At 38.2% G+C, this 27,509-nt stretch overlaps 1 protein-coding gene and 2 long non-coding RNA genes across 11 annotated transcripts in view; 1 reads left to right on the forward strand and 2 right to left on the reverse strand.

Moving 5' to 3' along the window:
* Positions 1 to 1,523: 1,523 nt before the first annotated feature.
* On the reverse strand, positions 1,524 to 3,076 carry LOC140907473 (uncharacterized). The gene is made up of 3 exons (XR_012157504.1): positions 2,716 to 3,076; positions 1,833 to 1,895; positions 1,524 to 1,753 (listed from the first exon to the last, which is right to left on the reverse strand). It is a non-coding gene; the product is annotated as an uncharacterized lncRNA (long non-coding RNA).
* A 206-nt stretch (positions 3,077 to 3,282) lies between these two features.
* SATB1 (SATB homeobox 1) overlaps positions 3,283 to 27,509 on the forward strand; it is a 107,962-nt gene continuing 83,735 nt past the window's right edge. For 2 of the 9 annotated variants that reach the window (XM_073333531.1, XM_073333530.1), the window contains exons 1-2: positions 21,795 to 23,472; positions 26,212 to 26,447. In XM_073333531.1, the coding sequence (XP_073189632.1) occupies positions 26,237 to 26,447 (211 nt within the window). In that variant the 5' untranslated portion in view covers positions 21,795 to 23,472; positions 26,212 to 26,236. Of the gene's footprint in view, positions 3,367 to 21,792; positions 23,473 to 23,563; positions 23,634 to 26,211; positions 26,448 to 27,509 lie in introns of those variants that run through there. The other 7 variants (XM_073333533.1, XM_073333534.1, XM_073333527.1 and 4 more) reach the window with 6 other exon arrangements.
* On the reverse strand, positions 20,786 to 21,865 carry LOC140907472 (uncharacterized). Its single transcript, XR_012157503.1, has 2 exons — positions 21,764 to 21,865; positions 20,786 to 20,931 (listed from the first exon to the last, which is right to left on the reverse strand). It is a non-coding gene; the product is annotated as an uncharacterized lncRNA (long non-coding RNA).

Consider the following 27,509-nt stretch of genomic DNA (forward strand, 5'->3'; position numbering starts at 1 on the left):
TCTTATGGCCTACAGGTTAGCAATATCATGCTAGTCATAATATTGTACTGCAATCAACAGCCATTATATTGTTGAAAATAATCCAACATGGAGTAATCTTCCATTGCATTTCAACCCTTTCTTTCAGAACCAAATCAAGTGTAGTTTGGGTTTTGTTTTCCCCACTTAGGTTTTCTCTTTTTGGGTAACAGGATCACTACGGAGCTCTTTCTGTATTTTGAATCCAGGTTGAATAACCCCCCTCAAAAATATACAGTCTCACACAAAGGGCAGCCTGTTTGTTAACCACTGACTATGAGCTACTGAAGTACTAATCTGCAAGCCCTTTTCACATCCACACATGACCAAACTGAACTTTGAGATCCATGTTCACAAAAGTGGAGGCTCTGGCAGCAATTCTGTTCCCTTTATAGCGCCCATTTCTGTATTTTTGTCGTCAAGCATTTTCTTGTTTCCAGAGATAATTATCTCGTTACGGAATTTGGGGCCTGTTGCAAAAATCAGATATCACCGTGTTTATTGAAAAGCTAAGTACTTATCATGTGTGGAATAAAATCCTTTGGTTTTTATGCAAATACCTCTATTTCTAAAACAACAAAAAAGATTATATACATATAATTCTAGAACTCTCTCTTAGAGCAATGTTTTCCATGAGGCATTTTTGGGTCTTTAGGAGGCAGTGTTGTCTAAATACAGGATTAGGAACCACTAACTCCTGTCTCTACATCTGATTCAATGTGTGGCCTCAGGCAAATCGCTTAATCTTTCTTTTTCTTTTTTTTTTCTTTTTAAATTTTCCTACCTGTAAATTGGGGATAATATCACTTACTGAAATACTTTACTGGGGAGTCAAGGATTAATTATTTATCACTACTTTGAAGAAGTGAAATACTGTATTATTATTAATAACCACTGACCATTGAGTCAAAAGTGGTTGATGTATGCAAAGAAGACATTTATTTGACAAAAGGAAATGTGCCACACACTGAATGCGAGGAGCTCATCTGGTAGGCATCTCCAAGAAGTGTTTGAATGGGCATGTGTGAAGTGCTCTTCGCTTTAATGCTCATTATATTTCCCTGTAATTCCTAAAGATCAGAAAATGAACTGCCACTCCAAGAAATTGTTAACAGGTCTAAAACTGTTCGGGTAGCATAGTCACAGGTAGAGAAGTTTGAATTTTTCTAACAAAACTAGATATTATTCTCAGATGGAAAGGCCAGAACTGGTCAGAGACTTCAGCATTAGATACTCTTGGGAAAGGGAGGGACATTATTTCAAGGTTGAGATAGTAGGGCAAATTCATCCCTGTCGCAACTCCACTGAAGTCAAATGAAGTTACGCCAGGGATGAATTTGCCCCACTATGTCTTGTATGAATGGGAGTGTCTGGTAGTAACTACCTAAAAGAGTTCTCCCTGCTGGCAAGATCAATATTATTAATTATTATATTATTACTATAATGTAACCTTTGGGCTTCATGGATTCCCTGTGGATTAATGATTATTCAAAAATGGTGTTACAAAGTGGCAGCTTTATGCCAATAAATACAATAGTGTAGCACTGGCTTATTAAAGAAAGGTGTATCAGCTTAACAATGTCAAGAGCTCCTATTTCAAAAACATATAAAGTTGTCTAGAGGAGTTTTGTTTATTTGTTCCAGGAGCTGAGAGATCAAATCTGCCACAGACTGAAAATACAGATTGTGACTGGATTGGCATTCAGAATCCCCAGTGTTCTCTCTTCACAAGCTCCTAGAGGAAAAGAAACAATCTCAGCTTTCAGGAAAAATTGAATTCACTGCCAGATTCACTTTCCAGGAACTTTACTTACAAACTGTGCATCAGCTAAGGAAGGACTGAAGATCTAAAAAGTCTCTCCAAGCGGCAGTTAACACTAATGAAGAAAAATCAGAAATATAATTATTTAAAGGCACTTTGTGCGACATAAAACATCGTATGAAAGGACCACAGAATTAAGGGCAGCGTCTAAAAAACACACACTGAGTGACTCCAGCGTGGCTAGTTGCAAACTGACACCGTGCAGTTCACGGCATGAGCCTGAGACGTGGAATGCTTGCAAAAAAACAAACAAAAAAATCCAGCACATCCCTGCTCCCCTTATCTAAAGCAAATACGGGCTGCCTGCTGTCATACTCAATACAGATTTCAGAGCCACTTCCCCATGCACACACTTTCCATTAACTTTATCTGCGCCAGCTTGTTCTCTCCCCACCCAAGGGTCTCAGCGGCCGGGGCACAGGCGCGCATACACGGCCCATCTGGAAAGAGAGAGGGAGCCCCGTGCCTTTCCCTCTTCTCCGGTCCCACTTGACGATCTGACCCTTAAAATATTGATCACCTTTGTCAGATCCCTTTCGGAAACTGGCCTGCTCGCTCATCCTTTCACTCGCTTGAAGCGGGCAGCAGCTGACAGCCAAGCATGTGGGGTATAAATATTGAAATAAACGAGCAGGAGGGAGAAAGTGGAGGTGGGAGGGAGGAAAGAGCGGGGGAGGTTCAAGAGTTGCGTGCCGGGGGGGGGGGGGTTATCAGCCCGGTGCTCCTGCGAGGGGCGCTGCTCTCCGGGAGTGGAGGGGAGGGGAGGAAAGATAATAGCATTAAAAACCACCACCACCAGCAGCAGCAGCCCAACAACAACAGTGATTAGCTCCTACCCATCGCACAAGGGCTGGGAGGGGATTTGTGTCTCTCACCTGACTTCCTCCTCCACCGCGAGCCGGGGTGAGGGGGCAGAGACACGCGCGCACACAAACCACTCTCACCAACTCAGCCCCAAAAACAAGGGCAAGCAGAAGGGGGGAAAGAGCGAGCGCCAGACGCACACCCGGCTCCGGCGGCGGCGGCGGCTCCCGGCTCCGCTCTACGCCGGCGCTCAGCCTCCCCCTCCCTAGCCCGGCTCTGCTGCCGCTTGCTGCTGCTGCTGCCGCCGCGCACCCGGGGAGGGCAGCAGCCGCGGCGGCGGCGGCGGCTCGGCTCGGCTCCGGCACAGGCGCGAAGCAGCGTCCGCCAGGGGGAGAGAGGCGGCGAGACACGGCGCACGGGTGCAGCAGAGCCACCCCCGGCCGAGGCTCGCCCGCTGGAGCCTGCGCCCGGCGTCCTTCCCCGCCCAAGGGCTCCGCCACAGAGAGGGAGCCGGGCACACGCCGGTCCCCCGCGTTGGTACCTTGCTGCCCTGCTGCCAGCCCGGGCTCCTCCTGAGCAGCCTGCTCCCCCCCGCTGCCGACTCCGCGTCTCCTTCCTCTAGACGCCCGCTCCCGATGGGTGAACAGACAACTTGAACTTCAGCGCGATTAACTTCGCCGCCGCCTGGGAAGCTGAAGGTGTCGCCCGCTGCGCTCTCGTGAGTGAGTCGGTCTCTTTTTCCTCCTTCTCCGCCCCCCCCCCCAGTCTCTAGCGCGCCCCGGTTCTCGTATTAATAATCACATTGTGGGGTTGGAAAAGTGGGGGGAGGCCAGGAGGGGGAAACCCCTTCCCCGAGCAGCGCCGGCGCTCCACACACCTGCCGCCTTGGCAGAGCTGCATGCCATAAACCCTGGGGGGTTGTCCCGCCTGGGCTCCGGCTGCTGCTGAACCCCTGCCGAGGGGCAGAGCCGGAGCCGCTGGCCCTGCAGCAGCCACTTGACAAAGGCAAGTTCCCGGAAAGTTTGGGAAACTTCTCCCCCCACCCCCAGCGTGCTGAGCACGGGAGGGTGCCGGTGTAACACCGGCCAGCCGCCTTGGCGACAGGTTGCCTGGATTGGGAGCGCTGTAAAAGATGCGTTTGATAAACGTGTTTGGGCTGGGCTGGGCTGGGGGGTACTTGGCCGACGTGTTTAACCTGAAACGCAAAGTTGCTGAGGATCGTCTTGCGAGGCTGCAAGGGGGGAGGAAGAGAAACGCGAAGGAGATCAAGTTTGGCAGTGATCTCTGAGAGGGAAACGTTTCTCGCAGCACGCACCGTGGCAGCTGGCGTGCCTGTGACCTTAGGGGTGAGGAGGCACTGTAAGCACAGGTACGCTATCTCCTCTCCGCTGGAGGTCCCTCCCCTGGCGTTTTCCACTTTAGAACTGGTTGGGCCCTTGAAGCAGCAGCGAAGGATCCAAAAGGAAACAGAATATTTAATTCCAAGCAGCGATCCAAACATACATTGGAAAATCCTCATAAGTTGATAGTTTTAAGTACATTAACCAAAGCGTCCCACCAAGATAGTGCCACTGTTTAAAAGCCCCCGAGCCGCCTTTCAAACGTCATTTTACAATATGTATGAGGGGCATTTAGTTCAAAGGAAAATAATTCAAGTACAAATATATGCCTTGGATATTTTTTTAAAAAAAGACAAACAGAAAATCATAATTTTGTCGAAATCTTTTATTAGTTCCAGTGAGAAGAACTACTGACAGACACCTACAAGTTTCCAAGTTTTGCTCTGCCAGTCCCAGAAATTTAAAGTGCTTGTGTTACTGAGGGAGAAACCCTTAGAGCATTGAAAACTTTGCTAAAATATTTTACACCATCTTTTTACCCAAAATGGGTAAAAAATATCGGCAAACACCAACAATCAGTTTTATTCAGACAAACCTAGTGTAATTTTCCTATGAAAATAATTCATAATTTCAGATTCAAGAACTCTTAAGGTTAAGGCATGTGATCTAGTAACAGAGGTTTATGATTTAGCAGCAGTCCTTTATTTCTACTTTATATCATTTTGGTATAGTACATTGGTATATCATTTGGTATATATCTGTCTGCTCCAGTCTGCTGGCAAACATTAGCATTCGAGCTTACGTTTTTGACAAATGTGCAGACAGGAATAGCATGAATAAGCATCTTAAATATTAACAACCTAAGCATCTGTTGTGAAACAAATTTAATATATTTACTCTGTTTTTCTCACATTGTTAGAAAAGGTTACAAATAGTGTAAAATTGCAACGTTAGTTAATACAAGGATTATATTTCCCTATCTCCAAGTTTAAAGCAGTCATCAGATATAAAGACATTAACTCTCGTGCATTATTTAAAAAAGAAAGTTGAAACTGTGTACTGTGTAAAGGCTTGAATACAGTACAGTATCTATAATTTGTATCATATACACTTGCAGTGTGTATATTATTTATACACTTTATATATACACATTTCCTGTTTCAGATTTTATTAATATCTCACTTATCAAGTGGAAATAATATGATACACAAAAATATGTAATCATGTATAGTAAAAAGTGAACATAAAAAGACCGCATATGTATGCATACATGTTTGTGTATATACATGTAAATGGATAGCCCACATACATTATAAAGCTCTATAACAAAAATAAAATCATTGTCTACAGTTGTACCCACTCTTCAGTACAAACAGCAATGAAAAAGAAACAACTGACTCCAAGGAATTCCTCTTTCCCCAGGAAAAAACAGTAATCTAAGAAAAACAAGGGAAAAACAAGAGGGAAGTCTCCAAAAAGCCTGTATAGTTTTTTTTTTTCTCGAATCAGTGCATTCCTCCTTTTCCCTACAAGTGCAAATGTGTAATAAATAATAGTTCTTTGTATGCAAAATTAGTTTACTGGGACAAAAATATTTAAGTGGAATGCTTTTTGTTCATGCATTTTTTAAAAGTTAGTTTCTTTGCTCTTGAATCATTAAATAGCAAAGTTACTACCAAAAGAGTTCCTCCTTCTCTTCTCCTGTTCTTTCAACAAGGATAAGTCCTTAGATACTGCTTATTTCTGAGAAAGAAATATAAAGCAGGTAAAGTCAGCCTGTGATTCATTAATGGTACATGTTGATTTGCAGAATAGGAAGAAAGAGAGAATCTCCCAATTTAGCCAAAGCTTGTAGTAATCATTTTTATCTTAACAGGTTATGGTTTGCAATGTAGGCCCATAAGGTCAGCTGATAAGCACCTGTCCCTTATTATTATAGAGATCCTTTGGTTACAGATAGTACTAAACTAAATACAGTGTACTGTCTTCAAAGTTCAATAGTAATTCTCTAATATAAAATCCCAAAGGGATGTAGGCAGGTGTGCCCTTTCAAATCACAGAAGTGTCTCTCTTTCATGTAGTCAAGTCATGGATAACTACAACTTATATTACATTGATATTTTTGGTTGGAGAAGGGATTAAATGCATATGACTTCAATTTTTGCAGTCTTCAATTAAAGTTCTGCATTATTTTTTTTTAAAAATCTAATTTGATGTTTTAAATTAGAGGAAAATTTTATTACAGTCAAGGAATACATTTGTTGAAATACAGCTGTTTGCCAGATTTTTTTTAACTGAATACCATAAAATTAATTTGAAATCCTTGTTATGCTTTCTAGTTGTATTGCGGGAGGGAGACAAATTAATAAAATTTAGTAATCTTCTTAACAGATTGATAAATATATTAACATTTTGCATCTGGACTACAGAGAAATTGTTGTTCAAGATAACACAATATTCCGGACTACTTAAATCTCTCTATTAAAAATGGGGGAAATGTGATTTTTTTTTAAAAAAAATATTTCAGTCATGTTTCTAAGGTCTATTCTATTTTAGCATAGATACTACTGCAGAATTTTATAACCCTTTTATGCATACCTGCCATTACTTTCTCTAGATATATTTATTAAGTATCTAGTAAACCCACAAACTTTCCTTTTAGAACAGTTATAAATATAAGTGGAACATTTTAGTTCCTTTTAATTTATGTTAATAGATGTAGAGTGTATGTACAATCTCCTTAGAAATCATTGCTTTTCCAAAGAGGAAACTTTGATTTTTCAGTCACGGAATACAAGGAGAAAAAAACTGAAAGTATAGACAGTTCCATACATCATTTTAATTTTTTTTGTTATACTAGGATGATGATACGAAGTTGTCATTTAGAGTGGGATGATAAAATTACAGGAAAGCGTTTTTTACTTTTTTAATTATTCCAATTTAGGGCTCCTAAAATGAATGTTTTTGGTAAAGTTGTTTGCATGGCATTTTTCATAGAATTTTGACAAAAAGTGAGCTGTAGCTCACGAAAGCTTATGCTCAAATAAATTTGTTAATCTCTAAGGTGCCACAAGTACTCCTTTTCTTTTTGCGGATACAGACTAACACGGCTGCTACTCTGAAACCTGATTTAATAGGAATGCTACTAATCATTTAGTATGAGAGAACATATTTTTCTGGTTAAATGGAAGTTCTGTTTTTGCCATTATGGGCATCAGGCTTTAGTAATCTGCTCCTCTTGTGGAGTGAACACTTTCTACTTAAAGCTATCATGCACCTACTGTTTATTTATGCTGCATTAAACTGACAGCACAGCAATCAGAGGGAAAATATTACTTACTTTCCTGAAGTAAATACCAGTTTATAGGTTAGTGCATGTATTTATATTCCTGTCGCTACTAAATAATGGTTCTGTCTCCATTTTAATATCTACCTGCGGTGTTATCCATGGCAGCTGACTCTTCCTTGTTTGAAAAAGAAAAGTTTTGTTATCATTCCACACCACAAGGAACTTTAAAGAAAGATGATTCCATATTGCTTTCTGTGGCATGCAGAAGCCAGTTTTAAAGACACAGTATTCAGTTTTGCCTAGCGTTCTTGGGTTGTGTTTCAAACAGTGAAAACATCATTCCTTAAGAATATATGCCTACCGAGCCACTTAGATTGTATATTCAGGCAACTGCAAATAAGGGCAGAAGCATTTTATTAATAACTGAAAGCACGGATGTGTGTATGATGAAAAATGTTCTGCAGCTCTTTCACTATGCAATCTAATGCATTTTTAAAGTTTAGTTGTTACAAAGTTGCTGTACGTTATTTAAAAAAATCAAAACAACCTATATTCCAGTTTGATTGTAAAATAAGAGCTTGTAGTACTTCTACTTAAATTTTGCAACTTCTTAAAAAGTCTGTTTCCTACCTGAGAGAATCCCATTATGTTATTTTTAATCTTTGTTTCATTACCTGACTGCTAACCTGTAGATAACGTTAGTAAAAACAGCTTACACCTTGAAGAGAATACATTAAATTAACTATCAGGAGGTTCTGCATCTAATCTTTGCCACCAAGGCCCCCTTTGTTCAAAATAAGTTAGAAATTTACTACATTTAATATTAAATTAAAGGTATATGTCCTCTTCCATATGTATGGTACTAACAACTCTAATTCTCACCATTGTACCACAGTTTGTAACTGTTACAACATAAAGGATGCAAGCCTTTTAAAAAGTAGGTGTTTACCCACAGTTACTGTCCTTTCATATCGGATATAGGTAACATCCGTTTACTGGTTGGCAAATGTTGACTTTTTAATGGTTCTGCAAGCCCTCCGTCAGGGTGTACAGATCTCCGTAACATTAGATGAAGTTCTGAACAAAGATTTAAGGGTAGGTTATGGCCATATATAGCATATGAATCAGATAAGTTATACAAAAAGAAAAGGAGTACTTGTGGCACCTTAGAGACTAACCAATTTATTTGAGCATAGGCTTTTGTGAGCTACAGGTTAGTCTCTAAGGTGCCACAAGTACTCCTTTTCTTTTTGCAAATACAGACTAACACTGCTGTTACTCTGAAACCTGTCATAAGTTATACAAGTGATTCCCCTTAAAATTAGTCTGGTATGATAACATACCTCTCATTCTTAAATGCTGTTCTGAATAGTAAATATCTCTCTTTAAACTTGCTGGGCTTAATTCTCCTCTCACTCACGTTGATGAAAATCAGGAGTAACTCTGTTGAAAATCAGGACTAACTCTGTATGGCGCTACATTTGTATATAACTGGTAAGAGATCACTATCAGGTCTAATGTATACGGTGTGAACAAAATATTAACACACATTGTTTAGTATTATAGAATATATGGCAACTGTACCCTTTACTGTTTGTTTTAAAAATACTTTTTCTGAGATCAGTTATTCTGATACAGATTGTCTGTCTACATATAAATATTCAGGGTGAGATATGATAGTGTAACATTTCTTTTTTATATTGGCCTATTTATACCCTTTCAGTTGTTTTGCAGCAACTCTGCTTTGATAACACTGATTCATGAAATAAGCCCTCTTCATCTGTGTCAATGATTCTTTCATTAAATGCATAGGTGGATTAAGATTATGTGGCCATAAATCCACAAAAATTGTTCCTCTCAGACAGACAGCAGTATGTACCTTACACCAGCTGAGTTGGACTTTCCCCTTTGCTCATATTTTGACATGACCTGAGGCACTCAGGGAGGGCCTTTAAACCCAAAGTACATCTGCTTCACTCAGGCTCTTGCTTTGGCAACAAGTAGCTGACTATCAGCAATCATTTGTGTATTGTGTCACTGCAGCAGTGGGGACATATCTGGCTATGGGGACCATATTTTAAGGATTACCCCTTAATCCTTTCCTGGTAGACAGAGTGGCAGAATGGATGTCAAGATTCCTGGGTTCTATTCACATCTCTGCTACTCACTCAAAGTGTGTTCTTGGACAAATCACTTACAGTGCCTAGACAATGGGAGTTACGTACCTAGGTGCTTTTGAAAATGCCACTATTAGGGCCTGATTTTCACATGAACTGAGCGCTCACAACTTCAGCTGCAATCACTGGAAATTATAGGTGCTCAGCATTTTTCCAAATAAGGTTCTTACTGCGTATCATCTGCCTTATTTTCCCTACCTGTCCGACGGGTGTTGTAAGGCTTACTTAGTTACGTTGTTTCTATTTGCATAGCACTCTGATATATTTGGATGAAAAACATTAGACTGTATAAGTGCAAAGCAGTGATGTTGTTCTGGGACCCAAACTGAAAGATTTTACTTACAGTTTAGAGTATCTTTCATATGCCCATCCGAAACTAGTGTATATTGAATTTGTCTGTTCTTGATGGCCAGATAAATGAAACCACTTACAATGAAAAATAAGTTTTGAACAGAATACATTTCAATATTTCAAATTCTCTATATATAGTATTTCATGCAGTACTAGTGTATGTATATATACACACATGTATGCAGCAAATAGCAACAGCAAACAAAAACAAGTGAAATTTCAACTTGAGTTTAAAAGGTTTGTAATTAAAATTTAAACCAATAGATTTGTATATGGGGAATAATAGTGGAAAGTTTATTTTAACTATGAATGTTTTTGTTCATAGGTGGGTTTTTCTTGATTGGTATAAAAGGTTCCAAGAACAATTAAAAATATCTTAAAAGTTTTAAAATGACAGTTTTAGTTTAAGGATTCATTGTAATATAAATACTGTATGCTTATTAGCATTACTAGTGCACTAGACATTTAATTACAGTCTTTGTGAGACATGTTATCTGTACATTACATATCGCATAAAGAGAATGATAGATACTCTTAAATGCAGGCTCTTGCTTGCCAACCTTCTTTTAAGATTATAGATTCAGATCTTCAATCCAGAATTTTCAAGACTTCAGTCAAAACAACTCAACTTCACAAATTTTTCTGTAGGAACAGGTCATTTCATTTCTTTTTATGAACACTTTCTTTTATTTAAGTAATACTTAAAAATTGTTTTTTACCAGTTTTATTTTCTTTCCCAGTCTTGTACATGGAAACAATTCATATACATCTTTGCCCATTCAAATCAAATATCCTTACAGGCATTTTTTTAGAACTTAAAAAATATATATATCTTCATTGCATATTGAGTAGCCAGACTATAAAAATAATTTAATTCTAGTACGGTAGGTGTTTTTTTGTTTTTTTTTAACGTATATGACATGACATTTAGAATCTTCTTTTCCAGCATTAGCTCTTAACTACTATTATTGTCTGAAATACATTCTATATAATAAATATTTGTGACCAGTGATTTGGACTGCCAGATGCTATAGAAAATGACCATCATAAGCAAAATAATATATTTACCTAGTGCTAGTTTTCCCCCTCCAGTGTGTGTCCAGGTTACACTGATTATTGTGATCATAATAATGTAAGTGTTCCATATACAGAACTCAGCATAGTTGCCAATGGTTGTTTTGCACTGAGATTACTTACAGGATCAGGCATAATGGGAACTGTATATGTGTAACTGAGAGCAAAAGTGGGTGCTTAGATAACAGATATGTTTTTTATGATTAAAAACAAGACCAACGGTACAGCATTTTTCATGAATAGACCCAGCCATGGCAGTATTGCTATTGAACCTAATTCAGTACTCTATGAAAGAAATTCTCCTATTGAAGTCATTCTGTCCCACTGCAGATGTAATATTTAATTTGGCTTACAGAAGACTATAATCACTGCAGAATACTGTAGTACTTTTTTAAAATAAAGGATGTGTTCATTTTATAACAATATTTTCATTTATTGGACTTGTGATTCCATTAAATGCTGCTTTTGGGTGATTTATCCTGTGAGAAACAGGCTTATTATTTTTGACTATTCTGAAAAATGCTTTCAGATACCACCTAATAAAGTTATACTAGCAGAGTTGATATTTTTAATATATGTGTTACATAGTTAAACAGCTATTTGTGTGACACAAAGACATTCCTCAAGCAGCATTTTACTGTTTGACATACTGAATTTCCAAGCAGTATTTTATAGGTTCTGTCTCTTTAAAAATGCAGTCTCCTCTATTTGCCCTATTAATTGTTGATATGTTGCCATCCACGAGACAAAAATTAGAGCTGTAATTAAATAATCATGTGATGCTCCTTAGTGCCAGTGAGAGCAAACTCATTTTTCCAGGCCCTGATGGTCACTGATTATTGTATTACTACTGGCTTGCTTTATTTATTTATTTATTCAATGATTCTGTATTACTAGGTTACTTAACCACTGCATTTCTTTTCAAAATTAAAGAAAGTGGGGAACAGTAAGTCAGTTAATTGGCTACCCATCCACAGGGACACAAGGTAGACATACCTTTTCTGCTTTTGGTCACCAGATTGGTTCTTTTTGGAAAGCTACATGAGTAGTGTGGTTGTGTGCCATTTAATTTACACTGGTGTTTTGGCTGGGATGGATGCATATGGGGAATGCCAGGAGAATTACAAAAGGAACAGGGTATTAAAATTCAGAAATGATTAAAATTGAAATAAAAGGATGCTGCTGCTTTGCCAGTACTCTGGCAGTCATAATGACACACAGAGATTAGTTTCCACCTTCATCTTTTCCTTCTTTCTCATTTCCTCTTGTTTATTGTTGACACATTTTCCTTATGACTCTGCTTCTCATCTTTCTGTATCTTCTCTCTTCCCCCCTCCCCGTTACATATTCCTACTTTTTCCTCTTTCCTTAAGCATGGAGAAGCTTGTAACCATACTGTAACAATAACATATTAGGTTATTAATATTTAATATTCACATGATTAAAATTCTCAAACACAGGTCGGCTATATCATTAACTGATATGTAATTTTTCATTTTAAAAAAATCTTTATTCTGTCCTTACTGTTTTTCAAAAACTGTTTACTTTAGTGGAATGTTAGGCTAGGAAAAGAAGAACTTACCAGTCATGGATAATCAATTATGCATAGATTCAGATTTAACAGATGGAAATTGGTGAGTTAAAGTTTCGTTTTGACTTCATGATTTTTTTTGTTTGTTTTTGTGACACCTGTCTCTTATGTATAGTTAAACATAGCATACTGCTTTTCATGCATCTTTGTATTTTTTCTTAGCATAAACTCATTTTTTCCTGTTCTTAACTTATTGTTCTTAATTTGTTTGACTGCAGGGGTTTCTGCACTGACTCTGGGGTTAAATTATCCTCTCATGAAACTAGCATTTTAAATAGTAATAAATTACACACTGTCATTTAATCTTAAAATTGTGTGTCAAGATGATATGTTAAATTGAATAAGCCAAATTCTGCCCTCATCTATACCCATGGCCTTCAGTAAGGTGACATAGGTTCAAAAGGACAGAATCTAGCAGTGTTTGTGTATGTATATATACATACACAAACACGCATATTGTTATGATAGTTAAATAGGCATACACTTCAGAGGTGTTAATTAAATTTCTTTCACTCATTTGGTAGTACAGCAGATTCTTTTTATTCCTTATTTTGAAAAGTCCAATATGGACTGCAGGTAACATTCCTCTCGTGCATGGAAAGATTTACACACCTCTAAATAAAACAGAAAAGACATAACCCTTTACTGCATTCTGACAATGGCAACAAAATGGTAGCAATTGAAAGAATGGAAAAATATTGTGTGCTTTTCCCCTAAAAGCTATTTTTAACAAAAAATGATATAAAAGGAAACTTAAATTTTGGTGTTGAGTGACTATTGTTTTAAAGCACAGTTTACTGATGGTAGTACATTGGTGTGTGCTTGTATATGAAGATGATCTGTATTTCAGAAACAAATATTCTATATTCTACACTGTGCAATGTACTGGGTGACACAGAAGTCATATTCCTCCCATATCCATATTCCTCCCACATCCTAATAAAAAGCTATGTAAAACAGGGGTAACTTGGTCCTGAAGTTATTTCTCTGTGCCTGCAGTAATTTACACCAATCTTATATTGTTTGAAAGGTTATGTCCAAATGAAAAAGCATCTTTCCTTACCTGGTTCCACCCACATTTGAAACTGCACATCTCTCAGGTATGGCACAGGGAAATTCCGCATCTATATACTTAAAAAATTATAATGAACTGGAAGATAACACAAAAAGTACCCTCTGTATCTTTCTTGAGTAACATATTTCACAACTTCTAATGAAGGTGCTAACTATCTTTATAAGTGGGAAAAATCATGAAGATTTTAAAAAGCTGAACAGAAAACAAATGCTATATATCACTGTGTACTATGGAAGGAATTGAACATTGACACTGAAAAGAAATAATCAAATGAATATTAATTTTATAACAATGATGCTTGATGGCGAAAGTTCATGCACACACAGCAGTTTACCCCACATTTCTTCAAAGAACTGTAAAGATATCAACTAAAATATAAATTGATTTCCCCAAAATATTATATTACTGTATTGTATTGTACTACACTTACGGGAATATGTTTTATTCATATCTTTTCTTGTGCTGAGGCCTTAAGTACATATAAATGTCCCATCTATACCTGACTTCTAACCAAGGATCCTAAAAATTACCCATTTTTTGGTGGGATCCCATCTCTAATTACTCACTCAGATGAATTTCTGTTCAGGTCAGGTATTCATTACCTGAATTAATTACTCAACAAAGGCTATGCTATAATTGTTACCAGGAACTAGGAAGCACTAAATTGGTGAGGTAAAACATTAAAAGTATTCTAAAACCTTGTTTCTTTGATTATTGACCTAGTATTCTGATTCCATTATTATAGTTATTCTTTCTGGTTTTTATTCAACTAAGTCAAATATTCCAGTGTGTTCTGGAAGTTAACAGGGATAGAAAGTAAACATCTGATGAAGTGAGCTGTAGCTCACGAAAGCTCATGCTCAAATAAATTGGTTAGTCTCTAAGGTGCCACAAGTCCTCCTTTTCTTTTTGCGAATACAGACTAACACGGCTGTTCCTCTGAAACCTGTCATTTTGAGGTTGTTTGCTTTAGTGTTAAGTTGCTTGATTGCTTTTGTATCATGTTCCTGTGTGCTTCTACAAATGAAATGTATTATAGTGGCACTGGATATGCTAGAATACCCTTTATTTTAGCACATCCATATTGCTAGGTATGGTGTGTGGTCATTGTTAGTTTGCCAGTGGAGCTTTGCAAAACTATTTCATTTTCTGTGAACTTTTTTTCTTCAAATTTTGTTTTTGTGGGATCTTCTGAGCTCTGGATTGGAGCAAACTCCAAAATTCAAAGCAAATTCAGCACAACCCCCCAAGTTTCACTTTGTTTGCCCCAAAACCACATATTTTGCAGGGTTTTTAGATCCAATCCAATATTGACCCCTGTCCACATTTGGGTCAAAATTAGGTATGCTGTTTCACTTAACCTTTTTGAACCTTAGAAAAAGTGTGGCAGAACCTGGGCAGAGTTGTGAGTTAACGAAATTTGAAACCAGGACATTGCATGTGGTTTTGGGTTTCATAATGAAAGTTTGACATAGTTCAAGTCATCAATCAGTTCTAACCATTTTCTTAAACCTAAACTCTTCCCTGTTTCCAGCCCACAAGAATTATCAGTAGATTTTTGAGGAAGTGAATTATTAGTACTGTAAGAGCTGAAAAAAGAATGATTGTTTTGTCCTGTTGATAAAGCAGGCTATTGCATACCAAATTTCTGCTGTTGGAACTCATCAGAGTAAGCATCAAAAGTCTTGCTAATAGTACTTGAATGGTCCTTGTGTAGTGATAACTGCAATGGCAGGGGCTGTTTTGCATTGTAATATGCAGCTTTGCTTGGACTGTGTGAAAATCTCATTTCTACTCAAAAGTGTTGGATTAAACTTCTGTGTTGCTTGGAAGCCTCTTTCTTTATTAGCTCAATGTTTACTTAAGATCAAGAAAGAAATTCAGTAGTTTGTCTGAAAAAACAACACTCGACTGTGTTGCAAAGTAGTTTGGAAATATCAGTTTAACTCTGACTTCAGTAAATAAAAAGATCTTAGAATTTTTTTGTTTGCCGTTAGTCACTTACATCTGTAATATTAAGCTCTTCTATAATATTCAGTACAATGTTTTCAGCATCCCAACAAGCTCCAAAAATGAATACAGGTGCCTCTTGAACATGTCCCTATAATAACACTGCTTATTAGCCAAGTCCTTTGACATAATTGTTTGCAATTCCAACCCTCTGCCCCCATCCCTTGCCTACTAATTATCTAGTGTCTGGGAAAATCGGAGTTTTAACAGAGAGCACCCCTCAACATTAAGTATTTTTCCCACAGATGTATTTTGAAAATGCTACCTTAAACCAGAGCCTTTCAAACTGTGACCTGAGGGTTACTGGTGATCTGTGGAACACTTGTTTGCGAGCTAGAAGAATTGGCAGATCATATGATGTTGGCTTTCCTCTTTGCTTCCAGCTTTTAAATTGCATTAAAAGAATATATGAAATAATTTCTTATTACAGATTTCCATGTAAGCAATTACTGTAGTTGCCACAGGGAAGTTATGAGTGTGAATTGGTGGGAAGGTGGTCTGTGCAATCATGAATGAGAGAAGAGATAATCTATGGGGCTGTCTTTTAAAATGTGGTTCACCCTTTGCAAACCCAATGCCATAAAAACATTCTTATATATATATATTAGTGTTTGTGAAAGTAGCTATACTGACTTAGGGAATGAACTCTGTTTGTCTACACAACGGGTACAGATTGGGCAGCAGCAAGGTAAGCTTTCCCACACTGCTCCAACAAAGAGCATCATCTCATCGTGGGACCACTTTTAAGGTGTGTAGTTTCCATGTCCCCATTCAGTCCAAGATTTCTCTGCTTGAGACTGCCAACAAGACTGGCAATTAGTACTAACTGTTGTGATGGTTTTTGTGATGTGGACACCTGTCCATTAACATTGCAACCAACTTGGATTTGGATTGGCAACCTAAAGGTGAAAGACTCTATATTATCAATCTCTTTAGCCATTCAATCCCTACTCTTAATATTATCAACATGTAATATTTTTGTTGTACTTATACCATAATTTTCTCCCAGTAATTAGCCTCGATGTGACTCGTGGCAGCTAGAGGCAAACCTAAATGATCAGCCAGGTCATATCAACTAAAGTATGTGTTTTCCCCAATCATACAATTATCACAGTTAAAACAGAAACATACCTATCTAGTGCATATTTGGAAAGGGATGATGGTATGGCTAAAAAGAGCTTGTTTTAGCCCTAAACTGCATTTGCATAATCTTATCCATTTTATCAAAAGAACATTTCTTGAATGAAATATATTGCAGAAAACATTTGCAGGAATAAACACAAGCCTCCTTAGGTATGTAGTCGATAGGGAGATGTCTGCCTGTATGTGATTTTCTACACTGTAAGCTAACTGAGACATCCAAATGTAAAATACAGCACTGTGGGACATTATGTAGATACCTGATATTTTCTTGGGGATTCTGAGTCCATAAACTAATGAGTGCATCATATGTAGTTTTACCTCTGACAGATATGGTAAGGATAATTTACTTCAATTAATAAGCAATTACATTAGTCTGTATTAAACTGTAGTTAAGTTAAATATTCATTTTATGTAACTTTCAGACCATCATGTGAAAGAACACATAAAAATGAGACGGGACAGCAGCATTTTGTGGTATGCTTCTCGGTGAAACGAAACCCATAGCGCTCTTACTTTTTGACAGACACACTGCCCAGACTGGGACAGATTTTGATCAAAATGCAAGTTTAGTATACACTTTTCACTTCATTGAGAGAGATGTCATCAAATGCTGCAACTCTAACTCCAAAATGTTGCCATATGTATTGATCAAACGTATGATATGTAATCTGTGCTTGTGACAGTCAGGTTAGGTATGCTATTTGGACTGTAGTTTCAGACAGTGAGTGATCATTTCTAATATGCAATTCAGGGTTACGTCCAGTGGAGAAGTAACTAGGAAGTCCACTCTGCATTAAACCGCCAGACTTGGGCACGTGTTAAATAAAGGTATAAAATATGCCTCGACTTGAATGTTGCCCAGCTCTGCACAGGGGCACAAGGGGCAGTGTGAAGGGAAGTGCAAGGACCTTCCCACCCCATGCTCCCTTTACCTCTGAGCAGCATTAAGTACAAGCTTCTGCAAGAGGGGAGCCACTGCTCCCTTCTAGTGACCATGGACGCTAGCTTCCTGAAAGCCAGGACTTAGTATTCTCTCTTCCCACACTGAGCAGCAGAACTGACCAAGCATGGAAGAGTGCACACTTCACCTCTTGAAACAGAGGAGCTGCCATTCTGATGTAACACTCTGGGAACCAGCCAGAATTTCCCTACAGATGCCTGCTGCAGTGCAGCCTCTCTGCACCAACTCCAACACAGGCCATTACTTGAGTCACACTAGTAGCCTGATAGTTGTCAGAAATGCAAAGGTGGAAAATCCAACCTCAGCCAGATCTGGACAAAAATCTGATGAAACTAAATGTGCAGTCTCTAGTGCCAGTTTTGTGATGCTTCCAGGTCTTCTCCTGTTTGCTTTAAACACCAGCCATCCTACCAACTTCCCAGCTTTGACCCACAATGTCCAGAGATATACAAACTTACTCTGAACACAAGAAGATCAGAACAGAGTCCTTAGAAAGCACTGTGGCAACGCTCCACCCTACAGGCATTCGTTCTGTAACCCAGATACTGACAGAGGCACTGACTGATACCTAGCGAGTCACCTCCTCCCCGAGTTCAAAAACTGGATACAAACTTTCTTTGTGTCCATATACAGTTTTGGGAAGACACAGTCTAATTCAAAATATTTACTTCTGATTACTATAATGAGGCAGCTTTAATATAAGTATTTGGCTTCACTTGACATGCAACTAATTTGAAAAGTGCCATTATCAGATATTTAAACTATTGACTGCATACATTCCAGGGTATTTACATATCTTCTGTTTCTTTATCTATTTATCTCTTTCCTTTTAATAAATAAAAATAACATCCTCCACTGGGACATTATAATATTAAAAAGTTGATATACTTGAGCATCTATTGGCATAATGGTCAGTCTACAATTACACATTTTTACAAAATGTTAGCATTTTTTGCCTTTCACTACAAAAATCTGATATCAGTATCATAAACCAGTGAAATAAAATTTCAACTGAGTTTGCTATTTTTGATGAGAAATTTAATTTTTCAGATATACAAATATAGGAATAACTATCAATTTTTGCTTTCCATTCTAAGCAAAGTTTTACATTAGTCAATGTTCAGAGCCTGCAATAAGTGCGTTAACAGGGGTAGGTGATACACAATAATGAAATTTATTAGTGTGGTGTGGTGTTTATAGGGTATATGTACATATATGCAATTTCACAGCAGTTATTTTTCATAACAATTTATCTCAAGCCCAAGACGCATATGCATGATCATATAATTAACAGAGTATTTGTCAGTGTTTGTAAGTGTCCATAACAATATCATTTAGGCCTCTGTGCTCAAATATTATCAGATTTTTATCTCCCCAATCTTTTAATTTACTCTTGGTGCTTTAGGATGAATCATTTTTTATTTTTTTAACTTGAGCATTTTAAGTTCTTTTTCATATATGTATTGTAATACTGAGGCAAATGTAAAACAGATTTTAATTTTGTCTTAATATTATCTGGTGATCAATTTACAAGGTGTTATAGCCCTAATCCTTGTTCCAAGAATTTTTAATAGCTATGTATTAAACTACACCTCTCTTTCCCTAAGTTCTGCACTTTCCTTATTCTTGATCATATGCAAGCAACAGATACATGTGATGTCACTTGAAGTTCTCATTTTTCAGCATCTTCCTCTTTTCTTTAGTCTACTCCAGTGGTCAGTCTTTTTTCATCTCCTAAACTTTAGTGCCACAAAGGCTATTTTGAAAAGGTGAGAACTAATCCAGTGTAGATGTTCTCCACTATTTCCTCAAAGTTTAGGTTCAACTATTTAAATTAGATTTTTAAAGTGTTAGTTTGAATTTTATTTAGTCATTCAAAGATGAAATCTTTACCCAAAACATTCTATCTGGTTGGAAAAGATAGTTATCCCTTGATCATCTATTATAGAAAGTATCCTCTACATTTTCTCTTTTTTCTTTGTAAAGCATGATTCTTGTTGTTTTCCCTTTTTTTCCAGTATGCACTCAGTAATAATTTTAATAACCTTATGAAACACATACAATGTGTACAACTTTGTGTTTCACAAGTATTCCACTTTCACATCTTTGAATATTATATAATACATTCATTTTCAAGCATTGCATTTCTCTGCTTCTGTGATTATAATCTATTTTGTGCATTGCTGAATATGATAAATATTTTATGTATTTCATCCTATTATCATTTTCTTTTCCTGCATGCCCTGTATGTTGCTTGCACTTATTTCAGTAGATGTCAGCTTACCTACGTTTGATGCTCTGCTTTTGTTATAGTAACATATATGTGGTGATACCTTTACTCTTCACAGCATTTATCGATTTGTATTTTCTTTGTTCAGAAATTATATTATTGTAGTTTGCATTTTATGTTATTAACTCCCTGTTGCCTACTTTAAAAAGTAAATTTAAAGTTATTACAGCTTCTCTGCCTCTTTTTTAATACATTTTTTCCCCCCAAGTTGTTATCCTGAAGTACTGTTTCTCCAATTTGGGTACATATTTTCATGTATCAATTAAACTTTTTCTTCTGCTTCTAATATAGCTTTTCTTTCTTTTACAGTGTGTCTAAACTTGTGCACTTTATCAATAAATGAGTTTAATTTTCCTGTTCTCTCATAGCTTGTGCAAACTTGTTGCTTTCAAGTCTATCAAGTCAGTATGGTCTTCCCCCAATGAATCATGGGAAAATTATCTATTTAGCTTTACATATACCCATTTATTTTGTGAATACTTTAACAGTTTCAGTAGTTTGCTATTCTTTGCATTTCACTGGGTGGGCTTTGGACCTTATTTTATAGACTGTAGATAGCTACAACTGTATTGCATTGCTTTTTGATCAGGGTTATATTATTTCAATGTATTGTAATTTTATTATAATATCTGTGATACAGGGTTGTTTAATTATGTCTATTTCTTATTTTGTTACATATGTCCATCACCATCATCCTTGCTGTAAAAGTGTACAGTAGTAGATTCTCATGCAAGTGACTATGGTTCTATGTACAACTTGAATAGGTACTCTGTTTAGTCCCACCTCCTGTCTCTGTACTGTGGTCTTTTAAAGTGTGGCTTGTCCATCTCTTCCATCTCGCATAATATAAAAGAGAATCTTTCTTTCCATTTGCATTGTTAGGTGTCTTGGTAGGCGAGTTCTGTTTCTTCTGTGGTCTGCTTCCAACTGCAACTACTTCGGGGAAGAGCATATTTCTTGTTCACTTTTCCAGGGGTTGGGAAAACCTTGAGTAAAGTGAAGCAATATTAGAAGTCAGAGACAGAGCATTCCCCTTTACTCGCCTGGTAACTTGAGTAACTATATAGCCAGTAACTTCATTAATTATTATTTACAGTTTGTTCCATGGCTCTTGTTAGGAACAAAAGCTTTTTCACTCGAGGTAGCAGGGAAATAAGGGTCCCCTGCCCCCCCCCCAAGGGGGTCACCTACGCTGGACTCTGTCCAGCCTGATTTGTTATCTGCCTGCTCCTTGTGTGCACCATGCATCATGCACCTGCTTTCCAGGCTGCAGCTCTCCACCCTGCCTCTTTCCCGCCCCTCGCGAGGTCTGCTCAACGCTCCAGCCCTACGCACGCTTCCCCTGGCGAAGCCTCCGCCCGCTGGCGGCTGCCCCTGCGGCTGACCGGCTTGGTAGCCGGCGCAGCCTCACCTGCACCACCCCGTCCCCTCTCCCCGGGGTTCCGGTGCGCAGTCCCCCGGAGTCCCGTCCCTCGCCCCGGGTTGGCTACTGGGCGGCCGGGCAGGGGAGGGAGGGTGCTGATTATTACGCACATCTTGGCAGGTTGCCTGGATATTGCTCAAATCCCCCCCTCCCCCGGTCTGGTTGGGCCGCGTCCTTCCTGCCGCGCAAGGAAGGTGGTTCGCAGGCGCGCCCGCTCCGCTCTGCCTGCGCCGCGCGCGGCCCCCTCTTATTCTGGCTATTGTGTCTAATCAACGCAGAGCCGCCTCACCCTAATCAAGCTGATTACAAATTCCTGCGCGCCCTAGGCCGGAAATCGCACCACTTTCCCTCTCTTCTCCCCCCCCCCTTTTCCCCCACCCCTCTCCCCCACTCACCTCTTTGGGTCTCTGGTTTCCAACCCCCCCCCCCATCCCGCTTCTCGCTCCGGTTCCCATTTCCACCCCTGCTCGCTGTCCTCCTCCTCCGCTCACCCTCCTCCCTCCCTCCCTCTACTGCCGCCGCCTCCTCCTCCTCCTCCTCCTCCTCCGCCTCTGCCACTTTCTCTCTCTCTCTCTCTCCCAGGACGCGTCGGATGATCCGGGGCCGCCGGGGAAGGGCTCCGGGCAGCAGCAGGGAGGCTGCGTCCCCCCTTGTCTCGGTCTGCAAAAAGCCGGCTGGCCTCGGTGGTGGTTGTTGTATTAAAATGAGGAGGAGGAAGAAGAAGCTGCCGCCGCCGCCGCGGCGGCAGCAGCAGAAAGCGCTGGAGGAGAGGAGGCTCTGAGCAGGGGACGGCGGCGGCGGCAGCAGGAGGAGGAGGAGGAGTGATGAGTCAACTAATAATTTAATGGGGACAGAAACACAGAGGGGGTTGGGGGGGGGAGCAAAGCGAAGCAGCTTCGTCCGGGGACACACACACACACACACACACACACACGTAACATCCAGCCACAGCCACCAAACCGGCCTAAATAAATAGCGAGCCAGGGGGAAACAAGCATCAAAGCCAGGATTTTTTATTTTTTTATCCTTTGCAACCTTTGTTTTTCCAGTTTTTCCTTTGCCATTTGCAGTAACTCTCCGTGGAGTTGTCTGGGTTTTTTTTTTTTAATCACTCTTTTGTTCATTTTTATTTTGAAATAATCACACACACTCGTTGGTGGACTCGGTGGGAGTGAAATCTCTCTACTTTTGGTGGTGGTAGTGTCTTGTTGTGTGTGCGTTTCCTTCCTCCTCCTCTTTCTCTCTCTCTCTCTCTCGCAACAGCCCCGGGTAAATGAGAAGAGACAGGTCCTCTCTTTATTTTGTTGTGTGTTTTCTTTGAACGGACCGGGAAGGCGAAATTAAAAGTGGCATTTTAGTGCCTTTTCCTGCTGTTTTCTCTACACCCCCCTCTACCCCCACTACAAATTCATGCAGAAAGTTTGGGGGCTGGTGGTGGTTTTGGGGGGAGAGAAACAGATTGATTTTTGTGTGCGCGCTGTTCTTCTGTATGCTTGTTGGAGAATAATAGTGTAAGTGACAGCCTAGAAGTAGACTTTCTGCTCTTCACCCTGGATAGAAAAGCTTCCTCTCTTTCCACCCCCCACTTGCTCTTGTCCGCATTGATATTATTTTTGAAAGAATAGCTAGACTCAAGTCACCCCTTCCATTTAAATCTACTACTTTCGTTTTTCAAATTTATTTTTAGCATTACACTTATCTGTTCAATTTTGAGATTCACTTCCTTCTTCCCTTTCAAAACCTTGAAAACTGCTTTCCTAAAAGATATTTAATATTTTTGTCCATTGCCGTTTTTGCTCATGGCTACTCTGTTTCTCGCCATTTATTTTTGCCCCTCCCCTGCATAGAGGAAAATAACAAAACAAAACCAAAAAAAAAGGAAAATAATAGCATTTCAGGGGAAGTAGCCTTCAGGACTGCTGGCTTTTGGAGGGGGGGAGTGTAGGGTGGTTTTTGTTTTGTTTTTTTGCGGGGGGGTTAGGTTTTTTTTTTTTTTTAAGGACTTAGACAACATCAGTCTTGAACTTCTTCCTCTTCAAGAGCTCGGGCTGCAAAGGAAACCTCCTTTGTTTTTGTTATTTATATGCTGTCAAGTTTTGAAGTGGTGAGTTTCGGGTCGGTTTTGCTAATTTCACTCAGAAAACTGCAGTGTTTCTGTTTCTAGATAGTACTTTGCTTCTTTGTCTCTTTAAAAGGTCACAGTGAAAGCTTGGCCTGGATTGTGACAGCCATATGGAATGGATAAGAGCAGCGCCTGTTTCAAATGTGATTATGGGGTTTTATTGGGGAGCGGGAAGAGGAGGGAAGATGAAAAGGGGAGGGGGCTAATTCATGAGGAGTTAAAGAAATAAAATAATACTGATTACAGGGACTATTACAATGAATTAATTAAGAAATTAGTTGGTGTGTCCATGTGTGATCTTTTTGAAACGGTACGTTGAAACTGCGACCTTATATAATGTCTAGGATGGAAACTTGTAGCTAAAGTAAAGGAGGTCTAAATATGAAACCCGAATCAACTCTCTGCCTGCATCTGTAGAGATAATAGTTACTCCAAAGTGCTGTCATTCTGGGCAGGCCATGCTGATCCTTGCTCATCGCTATTCCAAACTGAGGTTTCAGTGAACTTTAGCCTTGGGCATGGAGTTGAAATGAGTAAATTAGGTGTTTTATGTGCATGTAATTTTGCTTTGTAATGTAAAGCTTTTTACAAGATGACTAAGTGATTAAAGGATGCCTATGGGTGGGTATTCTAAGGCCAAATTAGAATGACCTATTTGGTGTTTTGGTAGCAATCCGTACACTAACTAGATTATGATCTATCATTTTTATTCATTGTATATGATGTACTATTCTATTCATGATGACTGGATACTTTTTTGTAGCAATAATCTTGGAGTTGTAATGTACTTTTTAAGTTGTGCCAGAAGTGACAGGGATTTTCTTCTGTAAGGCTTTATTTAAGTGAATCCTCTTATTCTCAAGAAGTTAGTTTCAGAATAGCAGCTTTATAATAAAGCAGCGTTGTAAGGAAACATTGGTAGATATCAATGATTTGAGTCTGCAGTTTTTGGTTAGACTGCAGTTAATGTAATGATAAAGTAACCTTGATTTTTTAAAAAAAAAAGTGGTTAAAATAGTCACATTTATTGTTTAATGAGACTCATAACCAAAAACAGATGGGACCACGATCAATGGTAAACCATCGGTTCTCAGCATGTCACCCTACAGCTTAAGGATAAATAACCATTATTTTCTAAACTTTACAGTTATTCAGTTGGCATTCTTTAGGTTGCTAGTAAACATCCAGATTAACACAGATTCTTTTTCTTGGCTATGTAGGATGAAGCAGCCTGTGTTCAAACAGGATAAATTGTTTACAGAATTATCTTTGTAATATATGATATCTCCCAAGAAATCCAGACTTAAATAGCTTTGCAATGAAAAATGTACAAAATGCGTTGAATTACTAGGTAACTGAAAGATAGTAGCAATTATCAGATTCATGCAAGTCTTTCTAAATATGACTCCCCTAGTGTTAGTGTTTGTACTCAGTAATGTAAATACTAGTTCATAAATGAATGTCTAGTCACCTGTTCTTTGTGATTCAATTATATACATAATATAATTGACAGCGTGACCATACCTTTCTCACTCAGAAAAAGGTGGTAGACCCTAATATAACTAGAATGGTAATCCAGAATAAAACCACTACCAGATACGTATCGATTTTCAGTAACTGATTGTTTTATAGTTGATAAAATAGGTTTCTGTGTGTGTGTGTGTGTGTGTGTACGTACGTACGTATGTATGTATGTATGTATTTAACTAAAATCACAAACTTACTCTGTGTTTTAGTCTAGGGATTTTAATGATCCAGTCATTTAGCTGGAATGTGTTTGTTTTTAAAAAACAAGTTTTTGAAAAGAAATACAAACGTCCTAAAATAACCATTTTCTTAATTTGATATTGTTGAAATTACTTCTATTTTTTTACTTCAGATACCTGTATCAATACAATTTTACACTGGCAGAGGTGTCTCTGTGTTGGAGGGTTTCTGAAGTTCCACAGGAATTGTGGTTTTTCAACATGAGACCCTTGTGATATTTAGAGATGTTTCAACCTTCTTTTAGTTTGTTTTGACTTTTAAAAGATCCCATATTTGACCTAACATTTAAAACTTGATTACATCTTAATTTTCATATGTATATTTTAAGTTTTCAAAAGTTGATAATTTGTAATATAAAACAGCCTGGAAGAATGCAAAACCAACAAACAAAACCCCACCTGATCAGAAATTACAAGGCAATTGAGGTTCATATTTCTAGGAAAAAGATCTAAATGCACAATATTTCGTGTTGCTAATAAATCTGTTGCATGTTTACCTAAAGTTTCATTGTTGTAGTTGCATTTATTAACTAGGAGAGAGAAAGCACTTTCATGGTGGTGGTGCTTAAATAAAAGCATTCATGATTTACAACAAACACTTGTGAGGTTTGTAGCATTGGATAGATTGGAGTATGTAACTTAGTAATCACCTTCACCTATTTAATTCTCATTCTTAAGAATTCAAGATAGAATATGACTACCTAGGCTGCACATCATTGTTTGTGTTCTGTAGGTGGCATTTTTTTCACCAAATCGTTCAATCTTTGGAGAATGGGAACATTTTCTGAGGATAAATGTATTACTGTTTTTAAGCCATCTTCTCTTATTTTAAAATATTCATTTACTTATTAATTGCGAGCTTACAATACATATGTATCCCTGTACATGTGTTAACTGTCTACATACACATACGCACATTTGTACAACATATATATATTTTTTTAAATCATGGCAGGTGATCTTTAGAGGCGGGACTGAGTATGGATCATTTGAACGAGGCAACTCAGGGGAAAGAACATTCAGAAATGTCTAACAATGTAAGCGATCCGAAGGGTCCACCAGCCAAAATTGCGCGCTTGGAACAGAATGGGAGCCCATTAGGAAGAGGAAGACTTGGAAGTACAGGAACTAAAATGCAAGGAGTGCCTTTAAAACACTCTGGACACCTGATGAAAACAAATATTAGAAAAGGTAACACTTTTAATAATTCTGCATCGGAGAAATATTAATTATATTAATATATGCATTGCCATTTACGTGGGGAAACATACTTTTCACAGACTTCATTTATATTTCAGTGCTGAATCACCATTCTAAAAATATTTTATTCCCAATTCTGATGTAAATCACATTTGGGAAATGTATGCTTCATGTTTGGGTGGAGCATCTTGCTTTCCAGGGTGGAGTCTTATTTTTGTTAAGGTAAAGACTGTCTTAATTTTAGTTGTCCTCATTAGACCAGATTCTTCCCTGAAAGACAGTTAATGTAATAAACTCTCTGGTTAGTTTGTTTTGCGAAGCAGCACTGAAATATGTAGAAAGGTACACAAAATCCTAAAAACCTAATTCTTGCCTTTGCTCTTAGTGATAATCCAAGCTTGGAAAAGTCAACAGGATTTCAGTAACAGTTGCAAGTTGTTTGAAGAAAGTTTTTAAATCTTTAGGTATCACACTGGAAAAGTCATTTATGATGTCAATCTTTACAGTTTATTTTCTTAAGTAAAATTCATTATTGAACAATGAACATCTTGGGCATCATATTTTTTTAGTGGCTGGTTTGCTGTAATTAGGCATTCTCACAAGGAAAAGGCACATTTAGAATCATTGATTGGGGGGTGTGTGGCTTTTGTTTGTATTAAAATACTTCAAAATTCACCATAATATATTAATCTTGTATATCAAAATATATCTTTTTGACTGTGTACTACAGACTTGCTAATTTAAATCAAAACATGCTGTATGTGTTTGGCATTTGTTTTAAAATTACCTCTACTTTTTCTCAGTATAATTGCTATATGTTTATAATTCAGATTTTTCTTGCATTTGCTAAGCAAAGTGTAAAATGCAGCCAACACCATTAAACACGTAATGTTAGAAGGCAGTGGAATTTCATTGTGTCTGATGCGTAACATTTATCATACAATCATTTATTTTTTCCTCGGTTTGGCGAAAACAAAGAATATATTGATCCTGAAATGAACAGACACAGCAGTCCGTATTGTTAGATCTTTATCTATTAAAATGGAAAAACAG

The sequence above is a fragment of the Lepidochelys kempii genome, chromosome 2 (genome assembly GCF_965140265.1).
Source record: "Lepidochelys kempii isolate rLepKem1 chromosome 2, rLepKem1.hap2, whole genome shotgun sequence".
Taxonomy (NCBI): domain Eukaryota; kingdom Metazoa; phylum Chordata; order Testudines; family Cheloniidae; genus Lepidochelys; species Lepidochelys kempii.